Below are 19,465 nucleotides of genomic sequence, written 5' to 3'. Positions count from 1 at the left end.
GGCTTTTCAACTCTTATTTACCTCCTAAATCTTTACTCAAAGGAAATGTTGAAGGAATTAAAGGGGAAATAGCTAAGTCATCAGAGCATGTATATCTCATATCACAGGGGTTTGAACCAGAGGGACTGGTGGGGGAAAACCAAGCAAAATTGGGAAAGGGAAGACAAAAGGTATATTTTTCACAAAGACCCTTAAACAGACGAGAGAGAGCCTTTAATTGTGCCCTCCCATTGTATCTATATCCCCTCTTGAGATGTTACCGTATAAAATGGCATTCGATGTTCTAAATGAAGTTTTAAAAGGTTAATGTCTAATGCCATGAGAATACACGCTTTTGAGGTAGAGTAGTATTTTTTATAAAATTACAATTTTGATCAAGTAAGAACTAATTTAGTCCATATAGTTCTATAAAATCTTTATAGTTCAAGATTTTTATCAAACTAGAAGAACCGATTCAATTCCAATTTTATCGAGAAGCAAATTTGCAATCAAACCCCTTTTTGGGCAAGTTTAAGAGTTGAGACAAATAAATGGTTGTGTGCAGTTGGTAATAAATTGACTTAAATAGGTGGTCAAGTTCAGTATTTGTTTTTTTTAAGCGTTGAGTAGGTTGTTAACTAGGGCTAAATATAATTGTTAATCGTCCAATTGACAGATAAATAGGTCCCATCACTTCTTCCGATCTTATCTAATACTTTATACTGTACAAACGCGTCAACCGATATTAAATTTCTTGCAATATATTCTTCAAGGACGCAGTACTATTTGACTTCACCTATTGAAGATACTCGCACCTCGTGAATGAAACCAAAATAACTCCACCATGACCCAACACAAGAAAAATTCATATATACTGAACTGCAATCAGGAAAAGAAACTCATCAATGTCATTGGGAATGATGCTTACAAAATGCTCAAGCAAGGAGCAAATTACAGCACTGTGCACGTCTTACATTCTCAAGATCTAGAAGAAAGAAGCCGTAGTGAAATCCAATCATAAATGAACCTCATGGGAAAACATGAATATCAGGGAGCCAGATAGTGTCTCATACAGTATATGGGGAACCAATGTTAGGACTATAAAGTGCAGTTTAACAAATCAACTTAAGTTCTAAAGTCAATTACATGGGACTGTAGAAGGTCAGCCTATCCATTGAAGTAGTATCTTTGAAGTTACTCAACCAACCAGGGTTTTCAATCTTGGTGACCCGAAAAGAATTTGGAAGTTGTGGTTCATTGGTCAAACTAACCTTCAAGGTGGCTGTTTATGTGTAGGTGGGTAGTTGAGAATGAGATGGTTGTGTTGTCTTTGGCCAATACAGACAGGTGTTTCACAAATGTGACTCAAGTCTGCTACCTCAGCTTTCCTCTTAATTTCATATCCCCAATTTTCATTATAAACAACGAGACATGAAAGTTTTTGGATTTTAATATAGAGTACAGTAACGAGACCATAAGACCTAAAATCATATACTAGAAAAAACCTCCTATTTCAGGGTTCCTAGAATAGTTAAAAGACTCTTGCGTACCTATGCAAGAGAAGGAAATTTTCTGGGTCAGTTTAGATTGGTTAGGTTGGCCTTATTAGCAAAGGTGGCGCACTCTTGTAAATCAGCCAAGGAATATGAACGCCACGTGGAGAAAGTTCGTTGAGGTGGCGCCATGGAAGGGAAATTGCCGTTTGATGGTCTGGATTGTGGGTGTAGAGGTGGGCGAGGCGGGGGAGAGCTTGAATATGAGCTAGAATTTGAATCTTCACTGCTGTTACTTTCGGAGCTGCTCATAGCAACAGCCAAAGCCAAGGAGCTTCTGCTTGAGCTGATGGGTCTCTTTGATATACCACCACCGTTATTCTTGAGAGGAAAACTACGGTTCTTCTCCCACACAAGATTGTAAGCCATAAGATTCCTACGTTTCTTGGAATAGGCATTCTCTGGCTTTGCAATCTCCTTCATGGAGTTGACAGCGGAGGCATCGGCCAGACTTGTGAAAGACTTTGATTTTCCACTATAGAACTTTGAGATACCTTTTCTGCACGTTGTAATAATTCTTTATTAGATAAAGGAACAAATAGAATATGCGTGTGTGGGTGTGTTCTGCTGCACAATTGCATAAAAACTCGACTACATAATGGGTACTCAATCCTTTCTTCCAATCTCAGAAGTAGAGAAAGCGTTAGTGATATCATAAAAGCTAAAATCAAAAGTGGTCATTGGTCTTGCAGTGTCACAGAACAATTTTCATGACAATGCTCTATAAAGCAATGATTTCTTTCGGACTGAGCTTAAAAAGATCTCAGAAACACAATATCAACTATACAGATTGGCATGAAAGATGATAAAAGAATTCAACGATGAACTCACAATTAAAGTGCATTAAAGAAACGATGTCATTTGCTAATCTTCAGCTTCGAATTGTCTCTTCTCTCATTATTAAACCACCGAAAACATATAGTTATCTCATGTTTATCATTGCATTAATCTACAACAAATCAGCAGACATGTTTCTACAGGCCACGACTTGTTCATGCCTAAACTAATGACTCTTCCAAGAGTGGAATCTAAATATTTCATCAATTTGTCAGCAATAAATGCTAGTCACCGCCAGGATGTAAACGTAATCCCACAGTAATGAGTTCAAAATGAAGCAGAAGTAATTGATCAATAATCAAAGCATAGATCAAATGACTCCATCATTCTGCAGAGCAGATTAACTATCCACAATCCCTAATGCATTGCACTACAAGATAATTAAATTTTCAAGCTTAATCAAGCCTTCCCTAACAATTTCATCTTCTCTAAACTCATTCCAGATCATCCATCAAACTTATTTGCAATTCACAATTTCCAAACTAAGATCGCGCAAGAAAGTACGAGTTCACATCAACCAAAACAAACGAGAAACAAGATAATCAAATAGAAAGAACACCAACCTAACAGGCAAAACCTCCTCCAAGGAATCCATCATATCCAGCGGGCCTTTATAAGAGCTCTGAACCTCATCATTCTCGCCGCAATCCTCACCGTCGGACGATCTCGCGGACTGATCACTATTCCTCCCGATCGAAGAAGAGGAAGAAGTGGAAGCAGAGCTGCAAGTATTAGATTCATCAGCCTCCCCCTTTTGAAACCCTTCAACAGCGCGATCCACATCCTGAGTAACCAGCCTCTGAAACACCGATCCATAACCCAAATCCTCCGGCGAGAATCCAGAGCGTTTATCTTCAACCTGCCGAACCCTATCCAAAGTAATCGACATGACGACTTTGAATTTGAACAGTGACAACAAGGAGAGAGAGAGAGAAAAAACACAGACGAGAAGAAGAAGCAGAAGAAGGGAGAAGAAATGGGTTTTTATAAACGGAAAAATCGAGGGATTTTAGATTATAGAAAGGAAAAGAAATGGACGGACGAGATTGGAAGCACGTGGAAAACCGGCAAAGATCAGAAATTGGATGAAAGATATTAATTGGAAAAAAATTAAATAATGATGAGATTAGGAGAAAAAATGATAATAAATTGGAAAAAATAAAAGTATAAGGAGGAATAATTTAATGAGAAGGCAAGGTAAGGTGAGAGGGAAAAAAAAAAAAAAGAGCCTTATCCTCATCCACTTGCTGGTTATTTAATATTTATTATAATATTCGGATAACTTTAGTTAACATTTATGAGCTGTTTTTTATTTAAATGAAAATAAAAATCAAATGCCCACAGGATGGTGGCGACCACGGAAATTACGGTAGTTCTGGGAGCACCTGATTAAAGGGGCGATGACGTGGCGAGTCGGAAGCATAAAATCGGGTGTTGTGTTGCGAATGCTTATCCAAAAGAGAGGTGGGTGGGGACCACAGAGAGTAGATTTATAGAAATTCGGAGACGATCTTTGTCACTTCCAAATCCGGCTTCATTTGGCTCGGCTCGGCTCGGCTCGGCTGAGGAGTTTGTGGGGACAGCATCATAGGATTAATTAGGACAGGATAAGGTGATCATTTCCAACGTTAAATTGGATAGTGCCACGTCAGTAATCATCATGGGTTTTATTTTATTTTAATAAACGGGAAATTCCCAAGGGAGCACAGAGCAGCAGATTATGATGGATCAAGGAGCGACAAGTCGATCTTATCTAACAATGACTAAGACAAAACGACATGTAGTTGGGATGGAAGAGTCAGGAATCATGAATTTGGGCGTAGATTGTAGGGTGGAAATGAGGGAAAAAAAAAAGGGAAATGGATAAGAGCTTCTTTTAGGAAAATTTCGATTCTCTTAGTTTAGTTTACTACACTATATAAAATTTTCATTTAAAAAACTATTTAACGTTGTTAAACACTGCATAATTATTAAAAGAATATATTGACGACAATCTATTAATAAAAAAAAATATTGGTATACAATTGATTCAAAATCTTGTTCTAAAATAGAGTATGGACCACTTTTTACAATTTATAATTATTATTATTATTTTTTTTTTTATGTACGTAGGCTTGTCACTCTCACTCTCGTTAATATATGTTTTAGTTTTAAATTTTTTCTCTTGCCCATTCCTCTCGATATTTTTGCTCTTATTTTTGCTACTATACATTCTCACTCTCACTACTCGTACTATATTTTTCTCTTTTTGATGGAGCGAGAATAAAAAGAAAATATTAGAAATATGTTCTTGGCCAAATATATTTGTTTAAGTTTCTTGGCATTAACTCTTTGGGTTGTTTAGAAGTTGTCTCAGATTTTGTCTATGTGGGTACTTGTTTTAGAGATTGTTTTTCAAGGTGCAAACTCTGCATAATGTCTCTTTTCTTATTTAAATTATTCTGTAGAATATTTTATTTGAGATGTTTTCCTTTTTTGGTCAATCGCCGATATTATGTGAGGATTATTTCCATCATTTCGATGTGCTATTTAAGTCCAATAAATTCTCAAGCTAGGGTTGCCACACATATTATTTTGTGAGACTGTTTAGTGTATTTTACAGAAAACTTACTGCATTGAATTCAAGAAGGTTTTGTGCTTTGTTTTTTGTGGTGTATTCTCTATTGCTCTTACAATGAGGGTTTCACATTCATTCGATCTTAGGAGGAGCTTAAGACATTATTGATCAAGAAGGAGTTCTCACGCCTTAGGAGAAGCCTAAGACATTATTTATTGAGAAGGGAGTTCTCGAGACATAGAGGAGCCTAAGTTCTCACGTGAAGGAATTTATAAGCATAAGGAAAGATATCATCGAGTGAGAGGTCATCTCACGTTGGGGGAGTCTGGGTGTTACAACACTAATATAGATATACTTAGGAGGAGACTAAGATGGAGTAAGAGGGAGTCTTACATATAGGGGGACCTAGGTGTTTGGCTAAGTTGGGTTCTACACATGTTACTGTAATTTTTGTTATTTATAGATAAAAACAACGTTATAATTGCTTAGCTTTGATATATTAGTGGATTTTCTTTCTCAAACACACTGTTCCCAGACATAGGTGGTTCATCACCAAACTGGGGTTAACAATCTCTGTGTGTTTATTCTTGATCGACACTTTGTTGCTTTGTTGTTGTCTCTACCTTTGTTAGGATATATTGTATGACATCTGTATTTTGTGTGAGGAACCACATTCTAAAATTTTAACAAAGAAAAAAAGGTGAAACTCAATCCACATGCACAATATTAATTCCGATAATTTCACCACGGATATAAAAGGACTTACCCTAATGTCGTATGAATATTTTACGGCTTTGTTGAATGATTATTTCCTTGAATTTAAGAAAGGTGTGAAGAAAATTATAGAAAGAAAAAATAGGTTGTGGCAATGAAATGGTGTAAAGAAGTGGTAAAGATACGTGTAAAGTTTGTTACACTCATTTCTGCGTGCGCCCTTACTTTTCTAGGGGTGGGGGTGAATGGGTTGGATTCTTGTTTCTTGGCTCACCCTTTTCAAAAATACCATTTAAATTAATATTATATTATTACAACTTACAACTTTGCCAAAGATTTAATAAAATTATTTAGGTTTCAATTTCATTTTTAATCTCTTAAATTTTTGTTTTAATCCCGTAATTGTCGAAATGTATAGGATTCAAACCATTTTTTTATAAAGGCAAAATATATAGTGAAAACTGAACAAATAGATTAAGTACTCTTGGTTTGATATTTTTTCTTGTATATTCTTCGTCTAAAATTATATTTGATAAATTATTAAACCTTCAAATAATGTCTAATAAATCGTCTTTAAACTATAATTTATAATATATTCATAAGTTTTCTATCCGATATAAAGTAAAATTTCTGTCCGATAAAAAGTTGAGAATTTAGATTACTTTTTTTCTCTCTCTCTCTCCTTAAAGCTTTGATTAGGAATAAAAATTTCCCTTCACATTTGATGATGTTCGTTGAATTTTCGTAATAAAATAGATTGGTGAGAGAGACGTACCAAAAGATTTGAAATTCAACTCTCCTTAAAAACGGGTAATCCATTCTTCTCCGTTCAACCACCTGATTTGTATGGGTCCCACAATTATTATTTTTTTCTTCCCTGAAAAGTGGTCCCATAATCTCTTTGATAATTACTTTACAACTTTATCTATTCTCCCTCTTCAATTTCATCTCTAATATATAATGGAGAAGAAAATTTCTAATTAATTTTGATGGAACAGTTGAGATTTTGTTGAATAACGTAGCTAAAATTGAATCAAGAGACAAGGTATAAATAATGAACTATTTTCTATTATCCACACCATCCTTTGACTAAAAAATCATCAATTTTCCTTTATGTTCTTACATGGTAGACTTACATTTCATCCCAAATGCTCACTAATTATAGTTTCAGTTGAAGTTAATAATATCATTTTCTTAACTTCGAAGTAAAACTAAAGAAACTTTTAACACAGTAAGCTGAAGTATGATTTGAATTGGTAAACTCAATCAATACTCATTAAACCAAACTACAAAATTGTGTGAAAATCTAATTCATAAATAATCTAATTCTTTTTAAAAAAATAATTTTTTTAAAAAAGTAGCTAATAAGTCACTAAAATTTTTAATTGCGTAAGAATAAGTCTTAACTTTTAAAAATGTCAACAAAAAAAAAAAGAAAAGAAATCTTGAAATTTCATTTTTTTTTTTTTTGTCTAATAGGTCTCTAAATATTTAAATGTGCCTAAATAAATCATTGACAAATTCGACTTTAAAAAAAAAATTAACCAACTTACTAGAAACAAAATCGAAAATTTAAGAGTCCTATTGATTACTGAGAACTTAAATTCAAATACTTCAGACTAATTTGATTACTTGTAAAGTTTAGAGACAACCATACACTTAATAATAATAATAATAATAATTAATTTTAAACATGCCAGAAACCAAACTAGAAAAGTTGCCCAACCCAACCACAAAAACCTAAAACAAACATAAAAACATCCACATCCAACAGAAGTAAACTCTAAACATGGCCACCAATACATCAGCTAAAAAAATAATCATCATTAAATAAACTCACGCAACTACACGAATGGATCACAAAAATGCAAGCCACAGATATACTCATAAAAAAGTATATATTTGACCACTTATTCAAATAAAGAATATGGAAATTAAAATTTTATATTAAACATGACTCATAAAGCCGAGTACAATTATTTATATAAACAAAATCCTAAACTAAGTCTTCTTCGCCAACCATCTAAAAATTGTTCTAAATTTAAAACAAGAAAAAGAATAACTTTGTGTAACTCGAACTCCGACCCACTCTTTATATAACCACCATTTACTTAGGAACAAAGGCTGAGAGAAATTGATGAAAATAGATAACAAAATGAGAATAAATATAAGTGTAAAAAACCCAAAGAATGAATGCCAATCAATTTGATGCATATGCCCTAGTCGTAAAAAATTCAATGATAATTTGGTGTGGCACCTGTGTTTCCTTTTAGAATATGTACTAGATCTCAATAGCTATTGCCAGCTTGAGCGCAAAACCAAGGGATGGTCTTGTTAATGCTACAGCCTGTGCATGAAGTTCATCTCACAGCAACCGAATTGTCCGTATAAAATGGGGGACAATGGAAGCTGGAACTTTGGAACAGAGATGTTAATCAGCATCTACCAATAAGACCTGCCACATTTTTACCGATCTCTTTTTTCGTTTCCTCTGACACTGGAACATCTCCAAGGTACATATCAAAGAATGCCCCTGCAAATATGATTTTCAGGGTTGATATTTTCGAATTAATTTTTTATTGACTCAACATAAGTCTTCTGTTTTCATGTCAATTCTCGTAGAATCAGTTCAGATAGGGGATATTTCACTTACTACACAATTCCTTGCTATGAATTGCTCCAATCAGAGTGCCTCCCACTGTGCGAAAACAATCAGTTAGTTGTGCTCACAAAATGAAATCACTATAGTCTACATGAAATGAACGAATACTACTTCGAATATCAAGGCAGCAAAATGAGGTAAGTAAATGTGGAGGAAAGCAGAGGAGTTCCCAGAATAGAAGTCTCCCCCAGACTATGTTGGGAGTATTAGTGGGGTACACATACAGAATACAAAGTGCATTTTAGTTATAAATTAAGAAGTTTGCTAATGCAATGGTTGTAAATAGAGTTGGGTGGGGTGGGGTGGGGGGTTGAGGTAAGCATATTTTGAGATGAGAGGGAGGACCAAGCCTCTTTAAACGCTTGGCAATCCAACCCCTTTATAATTTCCTGATAGGGTTCCTTGCATAGTTACTAGTTATACAATAAAATGGAAGATGACATCTAGATTTCCATCAAATTCAATTCAAGAGTAAGTGGGCTGCACAATAGGATATCTACAGTACCAAACATTAATTGATCGTATAATGCTATAATTGTTCTCTCTGCTTACTTTCAGTGATTAATTGTCCATCAGCTGTCTGTCGGAAATCGATTGTTGTTCCCTACAATATTTCAATTCAAATTTTAACTATATGACACATATCAGTGTATGGAAAACAGAACACACAATAAACAAAGTACAGAATGATGCTTTCAATATAGACTTACCGCAGGTAATGGGATGTCTTTAGTGAAGAGAGAACCAAATGTCCTCACACAATGGTAATCAGTTTCTGGATTTGCCTAACCACGTATTAATTAAAAAAATTAGAAACAATAAAGAATGTTCAAAAGCAAAGATAACAGCCAGCTGTATCAGACATTTTACCTTCAACAGTCGTGCTCTAAGAGATTTCTCAAAAGCGCTGCAATAAAGAAATCAGAGGGCGATCGTCAATTAGCTTGAGCAACATATAAACATCGTGAAGATTAACCAACTAAAATATTACAATTAAGCTGTAGCATGCAAGGACACAATCCTGTCTAAATAACTCTAAATAAAATTACCACATCAAAATTACTGCTTAACAGTAAAACAAAAACTCCTTACAACCTTACTTGAACAGGATCTAGGTTGAACAACTATGTTCTTGAGTTCTAAGGAGACAAGAATCAAAGTCTCGTTGATGAATGCTACCTTGGGACTACTTCAAGAAAAGTAAAACTATAACTACTTATATACAAAACAAAGAAAATTCCAAAAGGACCTGGATGCCCTAATCCAGTCCAGTACATCCAATTATAGAACCTTCATATTGTTCAAAGACTATACTGAGAGTGGCAAATCTTCCTGTCATGTCTTTACTGAATTATATAAAGTCGGGTAGTTCACTTCTAATAATATAATTCCTATTGGAAAACCCAACTGTTAACTCATCATCTAAGAAATGAGAATCTGAAACAACTACAGTTAAGAGTCATTTATAGAAATGGTAAGCACCAAGTGGTATGGTAGTATAATCAAATTGGACATACTTAACTTAAAGTGCTAAACAAATATAATTTAAACTAGTAACGGACTTTTAAAAAGCGCAATACAGGATGTGAGACGATAAATTCTAATTAACTAAAAAAAAATATAATGTGCCCTCTATTTAAAGAAAACGGCGGCCAACATTATATGTATCCACTATCCAGCGTTCAATTCCAAAGAAAGAAACATACTCTCTTACAGTATTGATTTTAATCCCATTGCAATTAACCACGAGTCTGACAGTCATATTAATATCCTCCCTGCAGCACGGTAACATACAAAAACGAAATTAGAAACAAGGCACAAGTTAAAAGAACTCACAAGGAAAATTAAATCCAACTTTAAAAGTGGAAACAGAAAACTGTGTTTCATTCAGGCCAGGAACGTTGATAAGACAAGAAAATCCCTTGGCACAGTCTTCCCAAACATCTAAACAAGTTTCAAGTCTTTTTCACATTTCCCAGATTATTTTTTAAACTGGACCACATCTAATTGAAATGAAAAATCAAAGAAATTACATGTCAGAGCAAAAGAAAAAGTACCCCAGAAGGTCCTCATAAAAATCACGGCGCTCATTTAATTCACCTGCTGGACTAGAAGCATATTTTGGACCAAGCTTTTCACAGACAGAGTTTGGATGAACATCTATAAGGGGAAAAGGTCCAGATTTGATAGGTAAAAGATGAAGACAGGAACAAAAATATAGATTAACGATATACCCATAAACTTACAAAAGCCAAAAGCATAGACCTTCAGGGATTTAATTCTGACTATTTTCATTATTCTGGATCCAGTTCCAACAAGAACCTGCAGCAGCAGTTCATAATGATTGGCAATTAAACCCAGTGTTAGAGTAGAATAGTGTCCGAGGACAATGATAAGGACAGGTAAAAACTGGATGACAGAAATGTCAGAAAAGCATATAAACATTTAGAGGAATATTTTAAGGCTACAATCAATAAGCATTCACCTCTGAACTCAAGCTGGAATTATTTTCTGAAGATAAAATGTTATCCAGTATAATGGGAAATTCAATGCCAGTTTTGGGTTCAATTGCATGCCTTGTCCAGTTCACATCAGGAAACGTTAAGCCAGCATTTGTTCTATATGGAACTTCACAAGGTTTCTGATCCATGCATCCATACACTGGCAATTCGCTGTTTTCCAATGGAACAGCCATAATATCTTCTGATCTACTGGCCCTTGATCAAAGAAAAGGTTTGGTCAAATAATTGAAAGCAAGAGTAGAACAGAAAGGAAATTCATCCCACTCATCTCACGGAATTATAACAGCTTACAGGTTGTTAAGTGGAGGAACTAAAGCAGCTGCTACTGAGAGCAAAGGATGCAACTGCTGTCTTCCAGCTTCGTTACCCAGGAGTTTCGATGCAAAACGGCCAATCTTGCCAAGAAAAATTGGGTCGGAATATTCTTTATCCAAATTAAAGCTAAAGTGAAATCCTCTGGACCCAAGTCTACCAGAACGGATGCTTCTAACTTCAGTAAAGTTTTTAAAGCTTCTAGAATTCGAACCATGTAGATCATCTGCTATCTCCCGAGTCACGTTTGCAGTTGATGTACTCGAGCACCAGAGTAACAATGCGCCAGCTATCTTTGAAAAGCAATTAAAGGCTTCTTGAAGCGCTAAACTTCCAGCCATATACAAATTTCTGGACTGAAATAGAGAACTATCCATGAATGAACTAATATGTGAAAATAGATGACCACCTAATCCGTGAGATGTAAAGGGCTCAATCGGCAAGATATAAGGTGAGCCTCCATCAAGATCAATGAAAAACACCCAATTGTTCCTCATATTTCCTCCTTTCTAAAGTTATATGATACTAGAGACTTCAGGCTTTCTAAAGATACAAGAAACCTCCACAAATCAAATATAAATGTTGAGAACCAGCGCCAGGGAGATTCAATCAAGTTGTGAGTAACCTAAGAAAGGCACATCAACGTTCAATAGATATCAATACTCAAACCATGAATGGCACACTCTCATTTTCATTATTCCAGAGTAAACAGAAGACTGTATCAATCAGATAAAGCAAACACCAAGAAAAACAGTTCTATGGAGAAAGTTCACCAGAACAGCTCCTCAGCAATTTAAAATGAAAATCCACCAAAACGACGTCGATTCTTTCCAAAAAATCAGTTGATCACTTACACTCAGAAAATGAGAAAGAAAAAAACATGATACGATTCATACCTGATAGCAGCCTTTAATTACAACAATAAATAGTCATAAAAAACTTTCAATCGGAACCTAAGAGATCAACCATGGCAGTAAAATCACATGCAACGGCGTTAAGGTACAATGCGGAAAGAGAAGTTAATAGAATCACAATTTCGAATTCATCCGCAAGAAAAAGAAAAGGAAAAAGAAGGAGAAAACCTAACCCGAGCGAGATCCCGATGTTTAAGACGAAATGGGCTAGGGTCTGAAGGAGGTTAAAAGTCAGTAATCCATTGGGTGAGGGAAGAAGAAGGAGATGAATTGGAATGTGCGTAGAATGAGAAAAATCAAAGAAAGGGAACACGGCGATTTTGGGAGTGGTCTACGCCTTCACGGTTCCCTCGAACTCGGAGGAAATACGCGCGTAAAAAACGAGTACTTCTTTCTGTTGCTTTCTTCTACGTTTCTAATTTGGCGATCTTTGTCGTCTCCTCGTCTTTGCATGTGACGCATCCCACTTTGCCTTTTATATCTGCGTTTCCACCATTCACCGTCCCTTCTGTCGCCCACATTTTTTTATAAAAATTTTCCTCAATATACTGGCATCATAATCGGTTCATTACAAACTAAATTAAACCGATAATTGATCTTTTTATAAATAAGAAACATACATACATCATGATAATTAAAAGACTAAAAATAAAAGTCATTTGACTAGTTGGTTTTGATAATAAAAAAAAAAAAAAAAAAAAATGACGGTACCAATAGATCGCCCTCGTTTGGTTTGATTTTTCAGTTTTTAATTTTTGTTATTTTATTTCATTTTAGTCCTATACTCTCACTTTCCTAATTTTGTTTTCACAAAATGATATTTTAATGATAGGGACAAGATGTTGACAATTAGAGCTAAAAATAAACATTAAGATGCTGGTGTAGTTTGAAGAACTAAATATGTTCTAATTAAGTTGTTCAACAAAACTAATTTATTTTTTAAAGTGTAAAATATTTGAATGGTTAATTTTCAAAGTAAATTTTCATTGAATAGTTAAATTTTACTTATATCCCAAAAAACATCCCATTGATTTGACTAATGCAGAGAATGGAAGTGGTCCTTGAGAGAATCCAAAACAACTCAAAGAACGGAAAGAAAGGCTGTTGAAGCTTATGTAATTTCACAACCATTTGGAACATCGAATTACATATAGTTAAAAAGATTTCAACTTTGATAGATAGAATAGGCAAAATTTAATTTGACACAAAATGTTTTAAATCAATGAATCAGACTTGCAACTTCTTCAGCTTCAACTTTAATTACTCAAATGACAATCCAATATAAGTTTGTTCATCAAACAAGAGCAACCATTTTCCATTTTTTCTGTGTGAGGAAGATTGTTAACAAGGTCACAACAACCCAGCCTCGAAGAGATTTCGCCGCCTTAAAGTTTCATCTACGAGCTTGAATGTTTTCTTTACAAGTTTCTGATCGAGAGCAGTAGTTCTGTATACCTTAAACACCCGATCTACTCGATCTGGTGCCGTGCTCTTAAAATACAACTCCTCGAATTTTTTCTTCACAAACCTGAATTCATCAATTCTAAGGGGTCACTGTAAAGTTCTTTTAGAAAAAATGCAAACAGAGGAAAAGGCAGCAGCATTGTTCCTAGCATCCAGCTACAGAAAAGGCTCTGTTTAAGCATATTCAGAGCCAAGAACAATGCTGTTGTAATCAACAATAACGAGGGAGTGTTAGATACATACTCATAGGCATGCTCAATCTCCTGTTTTCCAGTCGAAACCGGCTGATAATCATTGAACCATTCACACACACTGAGAGGGACCTATCACAAGAAGCTAATACATGTTAATATCTCATCAATGACCTATCCAAGTGCTTTGTGATACTCTCCATCGACACTTACTTTTAGAACCTTTTTCTCGAAGATATCGAATTTGTTGAGAAAAAGCATAAATGATGTTTTCTGCACCCGGAATAGAACCAAAGAAAAATAACTATCAACTTGTGAAAAGAAAATTATCAAATTAAGTATACTCGATCATGTAAACGGTAACAATGCAGAAAGAAAACCTCAAAACACTCTTGTTTCAGAACCCACTCAAAAAGTTCCTTGGTCTCCATCATTCGGTTCTTCTGTTCATCCTCAAAAAGTGTTTGATCATACCTGAAACAGTTATCGGTTAATCCATTGCAGTAAACTTTATATAATACTTATTCTTCCAAGCAGAATAGAAGAGGGACCACAACTAACTTTATAATTTCAATTCTTTTTGTTCCATTCCAAAGAGTGAAACTGCTTAATAGCCTGACCATCCGAACAATAAGAGATATTGGAATAGGACGACGAGTCTTGTCCGTCACAACTATCTTCACATGGGTTGTTAGATCACCAGCTAGTTAAGATCTTCTTTTCCTCTATCAGTTCACACTTTTAAAATTATTATCCTTTCATTTCATTTGGACAATCAACTTAGATCACTACCTTCCAAAAGCTATTTTCCAACCTAGTCCCACCCACTCCAGAAGAAAACAAATTAAAAGAAAACAAGAGAAAAGCAGGTAGTAAAAAGCCTTTTTTCACAAAACTTTATTGCACAATTACATATTCCTAAATGGAATCCCATCAGCATCTGGGAAGCATACATGACAACCCAGTCGTTACTCCATAAACATCAATGAGAGTGCCATAGATTTTCAGATTCCAATGTCTAGACTTTTCTTTTATCATCTACGTTTATCAAGACTACCACAGGATCATAAATGGGTTAAAAGAGTGATGGTCTTACTCACTAATAGCAGCACAAAAGATTACTGCTGTAACACCTTCAAAAAGATGAATCCATTTTCTCCTCTCATTTCTCTGTCCACCAACATCAAAGAGTCTATACACTTCGCCGCTCTTTTTATTTTCACCAACGGGACTGCCAAAATCAAACCGATACCATAATTAATTACAATGCCAATATTTCATGATGAACGAAGTGTAACACACAAGAGCATTAACATGAAGACTTTTTAATACTTATCTTATAATTATGAATTATTATCATATATACATATGTATATAGACACATATGTATATTCTAACGAAAATGAACTATTTGTTCCTAGAAATAGAAACAAACTGTGAAGAGCCATGTAACAAAATATTTACCTAAACTGGATTTCAACAACACCTGTTGTACGAACTCTTGCGTAGAGCACGTCCTCCTGTGGTCGAAAGCACATAAGAAAAGGAGCCAACTGATATATATACACAAATGACTCGATCTCATTACTAATTACAGTGAAAGAGAATACTCAAACATAAGCATGATATACAATGGCAGAAGGGATATAGATTACACTAAAACTTCGTTTAGTGTAGTAAGAAAGTGAGAGATAATAATTCAATCCAAGGCAATCAAAGAGATTAATTATATTTTTAAAACACAAAATTATTTCGTCCGTAAAATAGTTGTCACAGACAATTTTTTAAGGCACCAAAATCTGTAAAGTTGGTTTTTTCCAAAATTTCAGCTCATACAATGAACTTAACTGATAAGAGCTTGCTTGAGAGCATTTTCTAACCCTTTAAGCTAGACATAACATTAAATCAAATACCTTAGTTGGAATATAATTTGCATCAGATAATCTTTGCAAATTTTCCATGAAATATTGTGTGCAATCTGGAACCTGAAGTTCATTACCACGAGCATACGTTTCCTACAAAGAGAATGTGAACACTGAGCTCACTTAATTCAGGCTTATTCAAGAAGAAAAAAAGCTGTTTTAAATAATAAGCATCATAACTGATTTCATTTTAAAGATGCCACTAGCAAATCCACATGGAGCAATGGCTACCTGAATTGCAGCATCTTTCCAAAGAGTCTCTATATCCTGTGCACGCTCCCTAGTCAATCGCGGGTAATCCAATCTACCTCCGATATCTGATAATTTCTCACCAATTTCCTGGTTTGAATCACATGGAGGGACAATAGTAAGCAGGAAAAAGTTCAGTACACGTCCCTCCAAGTGTACACATATAAGCTAGCAAAGTAAATCCAGGGGAAAAGTTCCATTTTACCCCATACTTAGCTTAGGACCTATTTTAATCCTAAGATTTCAATTTCATCAAATTAGACCCCCCAGCTTAACTAATTTCCATTTTCTATTGAAGATTGGTGGATGGATATAGGTGTTCTTCCAGCTGGACAAGGATCATGAGTATTCTTTCTTCTACCTGTGTTGGATATTTTTCAGCTTAGGTTTCAGCAATTGTTCTCCTAATTTGTGGTGTTGTGCTCTTTTACCTAATTCATTTCTTGGTTAAATGTGAGTAGTTTCATTGTTGGATTTAGGTGTTCTTTACCTGATTTTGAATATTTTGTAAATTAAAATGTATGTGATTTATCTGTTAGTTCATGGGAACTTTCCTATTTTAGACTTAGGAAGGTATTAATTACACTGCCCGATTCAAATTTAGGGTCTATGAAGTAGAAAGCTTAAAAGGTAAAAATGATCCTTGCCCCCATATTTATTATCTAATATTTCAGATAAACGGTAAGTGAAGTTCTACTACAAAAATAAAGCTGTCCCAATTTCTGTTCCTGAATCATGAACCAGAAGCCAGCTACACAATTTCTTTTTGTAACCATTGGCAATTAATTTTAAATCGTACAAGATAAAAGCTCAAGCTATGTAGGTGCCAGTTCAGCATTGAACAGATAGATACCTTATTTTCACTGGATAATACATACTTCGAGAACTCTTTGTCATTTTGAGCAAGCTCCTTCGAACCATCATGTAATACCTGAAACGTCAAGTTCAATAAGAGGTTACAGCTCTTGAATTAACAAAAAGTACAGTATCGACACACCTCACATCAAATGATCAGTACATTATGATTTAAATTTTTTGGCACTCAAAAACCAAAACACAGTATCAACATGCCTCTAATCAAAAGATTGGGGTATTATGTTTTAAAATTTTTTAACAAATTCATTTGCTCTTTAAATCATGCAGAAAGGGAAATAACCAACACACCCTTTCAAATATTGCATACTTTTATAGTCTGATACACATTTGCATGAATGACTGGAATATAGCTCTTTAGCTCTGCCTCATCAAACCCGGTTTGGAACAACAATTTTATCTGAAAAAAAAGAATGAAGCAAAAATGCAAGAAATGTTAGTGGACCAACTTCACTTCAGCATTGCAGATTATGACGGTAAAGAATAAGAGAGCTTGCCTGCTTAAAAATTGTGGATTTCCCAGACTCTCCAGCACCTAAACAATTGGGTAAATCTCAGCTTATTTGCATTGTCAAAGAAAAAATAGAAGGAATAAAAGAACCCAGCGGTCATTATCACTCAGTAGCAGACATACAGAATCTCCAATCCTTTCCACATCAGCTGTGGAGGAAATGATTGAATGTTAACTAATAAGGGAATTTTACTGTTAACTAGAAGGAATAACTAGAAGGAATAACTAATGTTAACTAATATGAAACTCACTAATTATACAACATACTAACTATTACAAATTACAAACAACCAAACATTCAATTCGCAAATCTAACTCAACGAAAGAAGGCATGAAAACATAAAACTGATGTATTTACCCTCTAAAGTTTGAAATGCTGTCTCCAACATTCAAGTACAGACAAGATTCCTCATCTATTATACCGAGAAAACAAAGGTAATGTGAGGCCAAAATACACTTACCAAGCAGAAGAAGTTTCTGTATATGTTTTTCAGCCTCTGTTTCTTGTTCAATCCGCCTCTCTATTTCCGCAGCCTGGAAAAGCAAGCACTACGATTATATCGAACTCAAGATTCAACAAATAACCCAAGATAACCAAAACACTTTATTTTTTCAACTAGTACTATTTGCAGAAGCAAAGAATCATATATTTCTGATGAAGCATGATTCACCTGCTCATTTTCTTCAGCATCTTGTTCGTTGTAATGACGATTTCTGCTGCAGAGTAAACCCATATTTCTACTCAAATGAGACAGCATAGAAGACGGCAGAACACTAGTTATACTCGCAAAGATTCATCGCAATCAAATTGGTTTCCAATTGCCTCAAAAAATGCTCGCTCATATTATAATCCTCAAAGCCAGCCTACAAATCAAAAACCCCATTTCAAGCATGCAGAAAACAAAATCAAAACCCATTTCCAATTAACTTCAAACTTGATTCAATCGCACTATTTCACTAACAACCCTCTCATTTTCACCTCCAATTCAAAGAAACAGTACACAAAGCACAAAGTACAGTAAGATAAAATGCAATCCAATCAAAACCCATGTAAAAGAAAGGCATAAAATTCCGTACAGAATACCTAAAAGAAAGAAGGAAAAAAAACTGTTGGATCAAATTGAAGAAACCCCACGAGACAGAAACACAGAAATCCCAGTTCAAAGTAAAGATCTAGAAGAAGGTTGAAAAGGGGTAGTGTGAAAAAAGAGTACCGTCGTAAAGGGGTGGCGGAATCGGAGGGTCTAGATTTGGCGGATTGGTAGAGTAGTGAAGAGAAACTCGTCGTGTTCTTGGAGTGAAGTGGGGTTTGATAAAAAAATCGTATTAAATTGATAGAAGGAATAAAAAAAAAATGAAAGGGGGGGTGGTTTGTGGGAAGAGATAAAAGTGTACGAAAAGAGAGTATAATTGAGAGCAGAAGAAGAAAAATGGGAAAATTTTGGTGAGAAAAAGAGGAAAAAATTGTACGTGTCGGCTAAATCAGGAATGAAAGAAGGAAGAAAGAACCGAAAGCTGAGAAACAAAATGCCTTTGCTTTGCTTTTGCTTCTCTTTCAATTTCAATTTCAATTTCAATTTCTCTCCTCGGTCAAAGAAAGGAAAAGACAGGATTCTGAGTTTTTTTTCTTTTTTTTTTTTGAATTCAAAGACAGAGTCTGATTAGAATAAAAAACTGTTTTTTTTTTCGGTATATGTTTTTTTAAAAATTCTTAGTAAGTATCTATAAGGTTGGTCTTGGGAAAATACTTTTTTTTTTTTTTTTTTTTGGTTTTGTTATGTATGACTGATGTGGTATGGACTGTGGACCGACGACCGTGGACCGTGGACTGTGGACTGAGCTGCCCTGTCCTTTTGTTGTGTCCCAAAGGCCAAAAGTTTTTTTTTTTTTCCCCCGATTATTTTCCTTCTAAAAGTATCATTTACTAGTTTAGAGGACGACGCACGATAAAAAGTAGAGAGTTGAGTTAGTAATTATTATTTAGAGAATTACATTGTCTGTATTCGATGTACAGAGTTGAGTTGGTAATTATTATCTGTGTTTGAGGACAAAGTTGAGTTAGTTGGGATAAGTGTGATTTTTGTAAATTAAATTTTAGTTTGTCGTCTTTTTTTTTTTTTGCTATTGTTGATTTTAATTTTCAGTTATACACACATTTTCCTAACTTTTCTAAAAAAAAAACTTCGAATTATTTTTTATTCTCAA

At 34.7% G+C, this 19,465-nt stretch overlaps 3 protein-coding genes across 7 annotated transcripts; all 3 read right to left on the bottom strand.

Annotated features, from left to right (window-relative positions):
- Positions 1-824: 824 nt before the first annotated feature.
- LOC120085087 (hybrid signal transduction histidine kinase M-like protein) lies at positions 825-3,573 on the bottom strand. Its single transcript, XM_039040940.2, has 2 exons — positions 2,933-3,573; positions 825-2,031 (listed from the first exon to the last, which is right to left on the bottom strand). Exons 1-2 carry the CDS (start codon positions 3,256-3,258, stop codon positions 1,557-1,559), a joined length of 801 nt encoding a protein of 266 aa, XP_038896868.1. The 5' UTR covers positions 3,259-3,573; the 3' UTR covers positions 825-1,556.
- Positions 3,574-7,559: 3,986 nt separating this feature from the next.
- On the bottom strand, positions 7,560-12,622 carry FAP2 (Chalcone-flavanone isomerase family protein). Of its 4 annotated transcripts, none has more exons than XM_039043958.2 (11): positions 12,224-12,622; positions 11,116-11,761; positions 10,788-11,019; positions 10,549-10,624; positions 10,360-10,462; positions 10,009-10,077; positions 9,173-9,209; positions 9,013-9,087; positions 8,855-8,906; positions 8,294-8,338; positions 7,560-8,173 (listed from the first exon to the last, which is right to left on the bottom strand). In XM_039043958.2, the coding sequence occupies exons 2-11, from the start codon at positions 11,631-11,633 to the stop codon at positions 8,076-8,078; spliced, it is 1,305 nt and encodes a 434-aa protein (XP_038899886.1). In that variant the 5' UTR covers positions 11,634-11,761; positions 12,224-12,622; the 3' UTR covers positions 7,560-8,075. The 4 variants fall into 4 exon arrangements, with proteins under 4 accessions (XP_038899886.1, XP_038899888.1, XP_090174522.1 ...); XM_039043960.2 differs by having other exon boundaries at positions 10,788-11,013; XM_090318396.1 differs by lacking the exon at positions 10,009-10,077.
- Positions 12,623-13,141: 519 nt separating this feature from the next.
- LOC120087204 (G protein alpha subunit 1) lies at positions 13,142-18,932 on the bottom strand. Of its 2 annotated transcripts, none has more exons than XM_090318397.1 (14): positions 18,475-18,932; positions 17,932-18,124; positions 17,722-17,794; positions 17,247-17,284; positions 17,060-17,149; positions 16,730-16,807; positions 15,859-15,966; positions 15,619-15,720; positions 15,170-15,225; positions 14,802-14,936; positions 14,086-14,179; positions 13,919-13,978; positions 13,758-13,837; positions 13,142-13,578 (listed from the first exon to the last, which is right to left on the bottom strand). In XM_090318397.1, exons 2-14 carry the CDS (start codon positions 18,016-18,018, stop codon positions 13,401-13,403), a joined length of 1,179 nt encoding a protein of 392 aa, XP_090174523.1. In that variant the 5' UTR covers positions 18,019-18,124; positions 18,475-18,932; the 3' UTR covers positions 13,142-13,400. The 2 variants fall into 2 exon arrangements, with proteins under 2 accessions (XP_090174523.1, XP_038900042.1); XM_039044114.2 differs by having other exon boundaries at positions 18,345-18,574.
- Between the last annotated feature and the right edge of the window lie 533 nt (positions 18,933-19,465).

This window comes from Benincasa hispida, chromosome 9 (assembly GCF_027475165.1).
Source record: "Benincasa hispida cultivar pf3 chromosome 9, pf3_genome.v1.1, whole genome shotgun sequence".
Classification (NCBI taxonomy): Eukaryota; Viridiplantae; Streptophyta; class Magnoliopsida; order Cucurbitales; family Cucurbitaceae; genus Benincasa; species Benincasa hispida.
This window is presented reverse-complemented; position numbering and strand designations above follow the sequence as displayed.

Coding starts and splice junctions, on each gene's coding strand:
- LOC120085087 (XM_039040940.2), bottom strand. CDS start 3,258: ATGTCGATTACTTTGGATAGGGTTCGGCAGGTTGAAGATAAACGCTCT. Junction 2,032..2,932: donor GAGGAGGTTTTGCCTGTTAG/GTTGGTGTTCTT, acceptor TACAACGTGCAG/AAAAGGTATCTCAAAGTTCT.
- FAP2 (XM_039043958.2), bottom strand. CDS start 11,633: ATGAGGAACAATTGGGTGTTTTTCATTGATCTTGATGGAGGCTCACCT. Junction 10,078..10,359: donor TTTTATGAGGACCTTCTGGG/GTACTTTTTCTT, acceptor ACCGTGCTGCAG/GGAGGATATTAATATGACTG. Junction 8,174..8,293: donor TCATAGCAAGGAATTGTGTA/GTAAGTGAAATA, acceptor TCATATTTGCAG/GGGCATTCTTTGATATGTAC.
- LOC120087204 (XM_090318397.1), bottom strand. CDS start 18,018: ATGCTGTCTCATTTGAGTAGAAATATGGGTTTACTCTGCAGCAGAAAT. Junction 15,226..15,618: donor CAAATTATATTCCAACTAAG/GTATTTGATTTA, acceptor TTTCGACCACAG/GAGGACGTGCTCTACGCAAG. Junction 13,979..14,085: donor TGAAACAAGAGTGTTTTGAG/GTTTTCTTTCTG, acceptor TTCCGGGTGCAG/AAAACATCATTTATGCTTTT.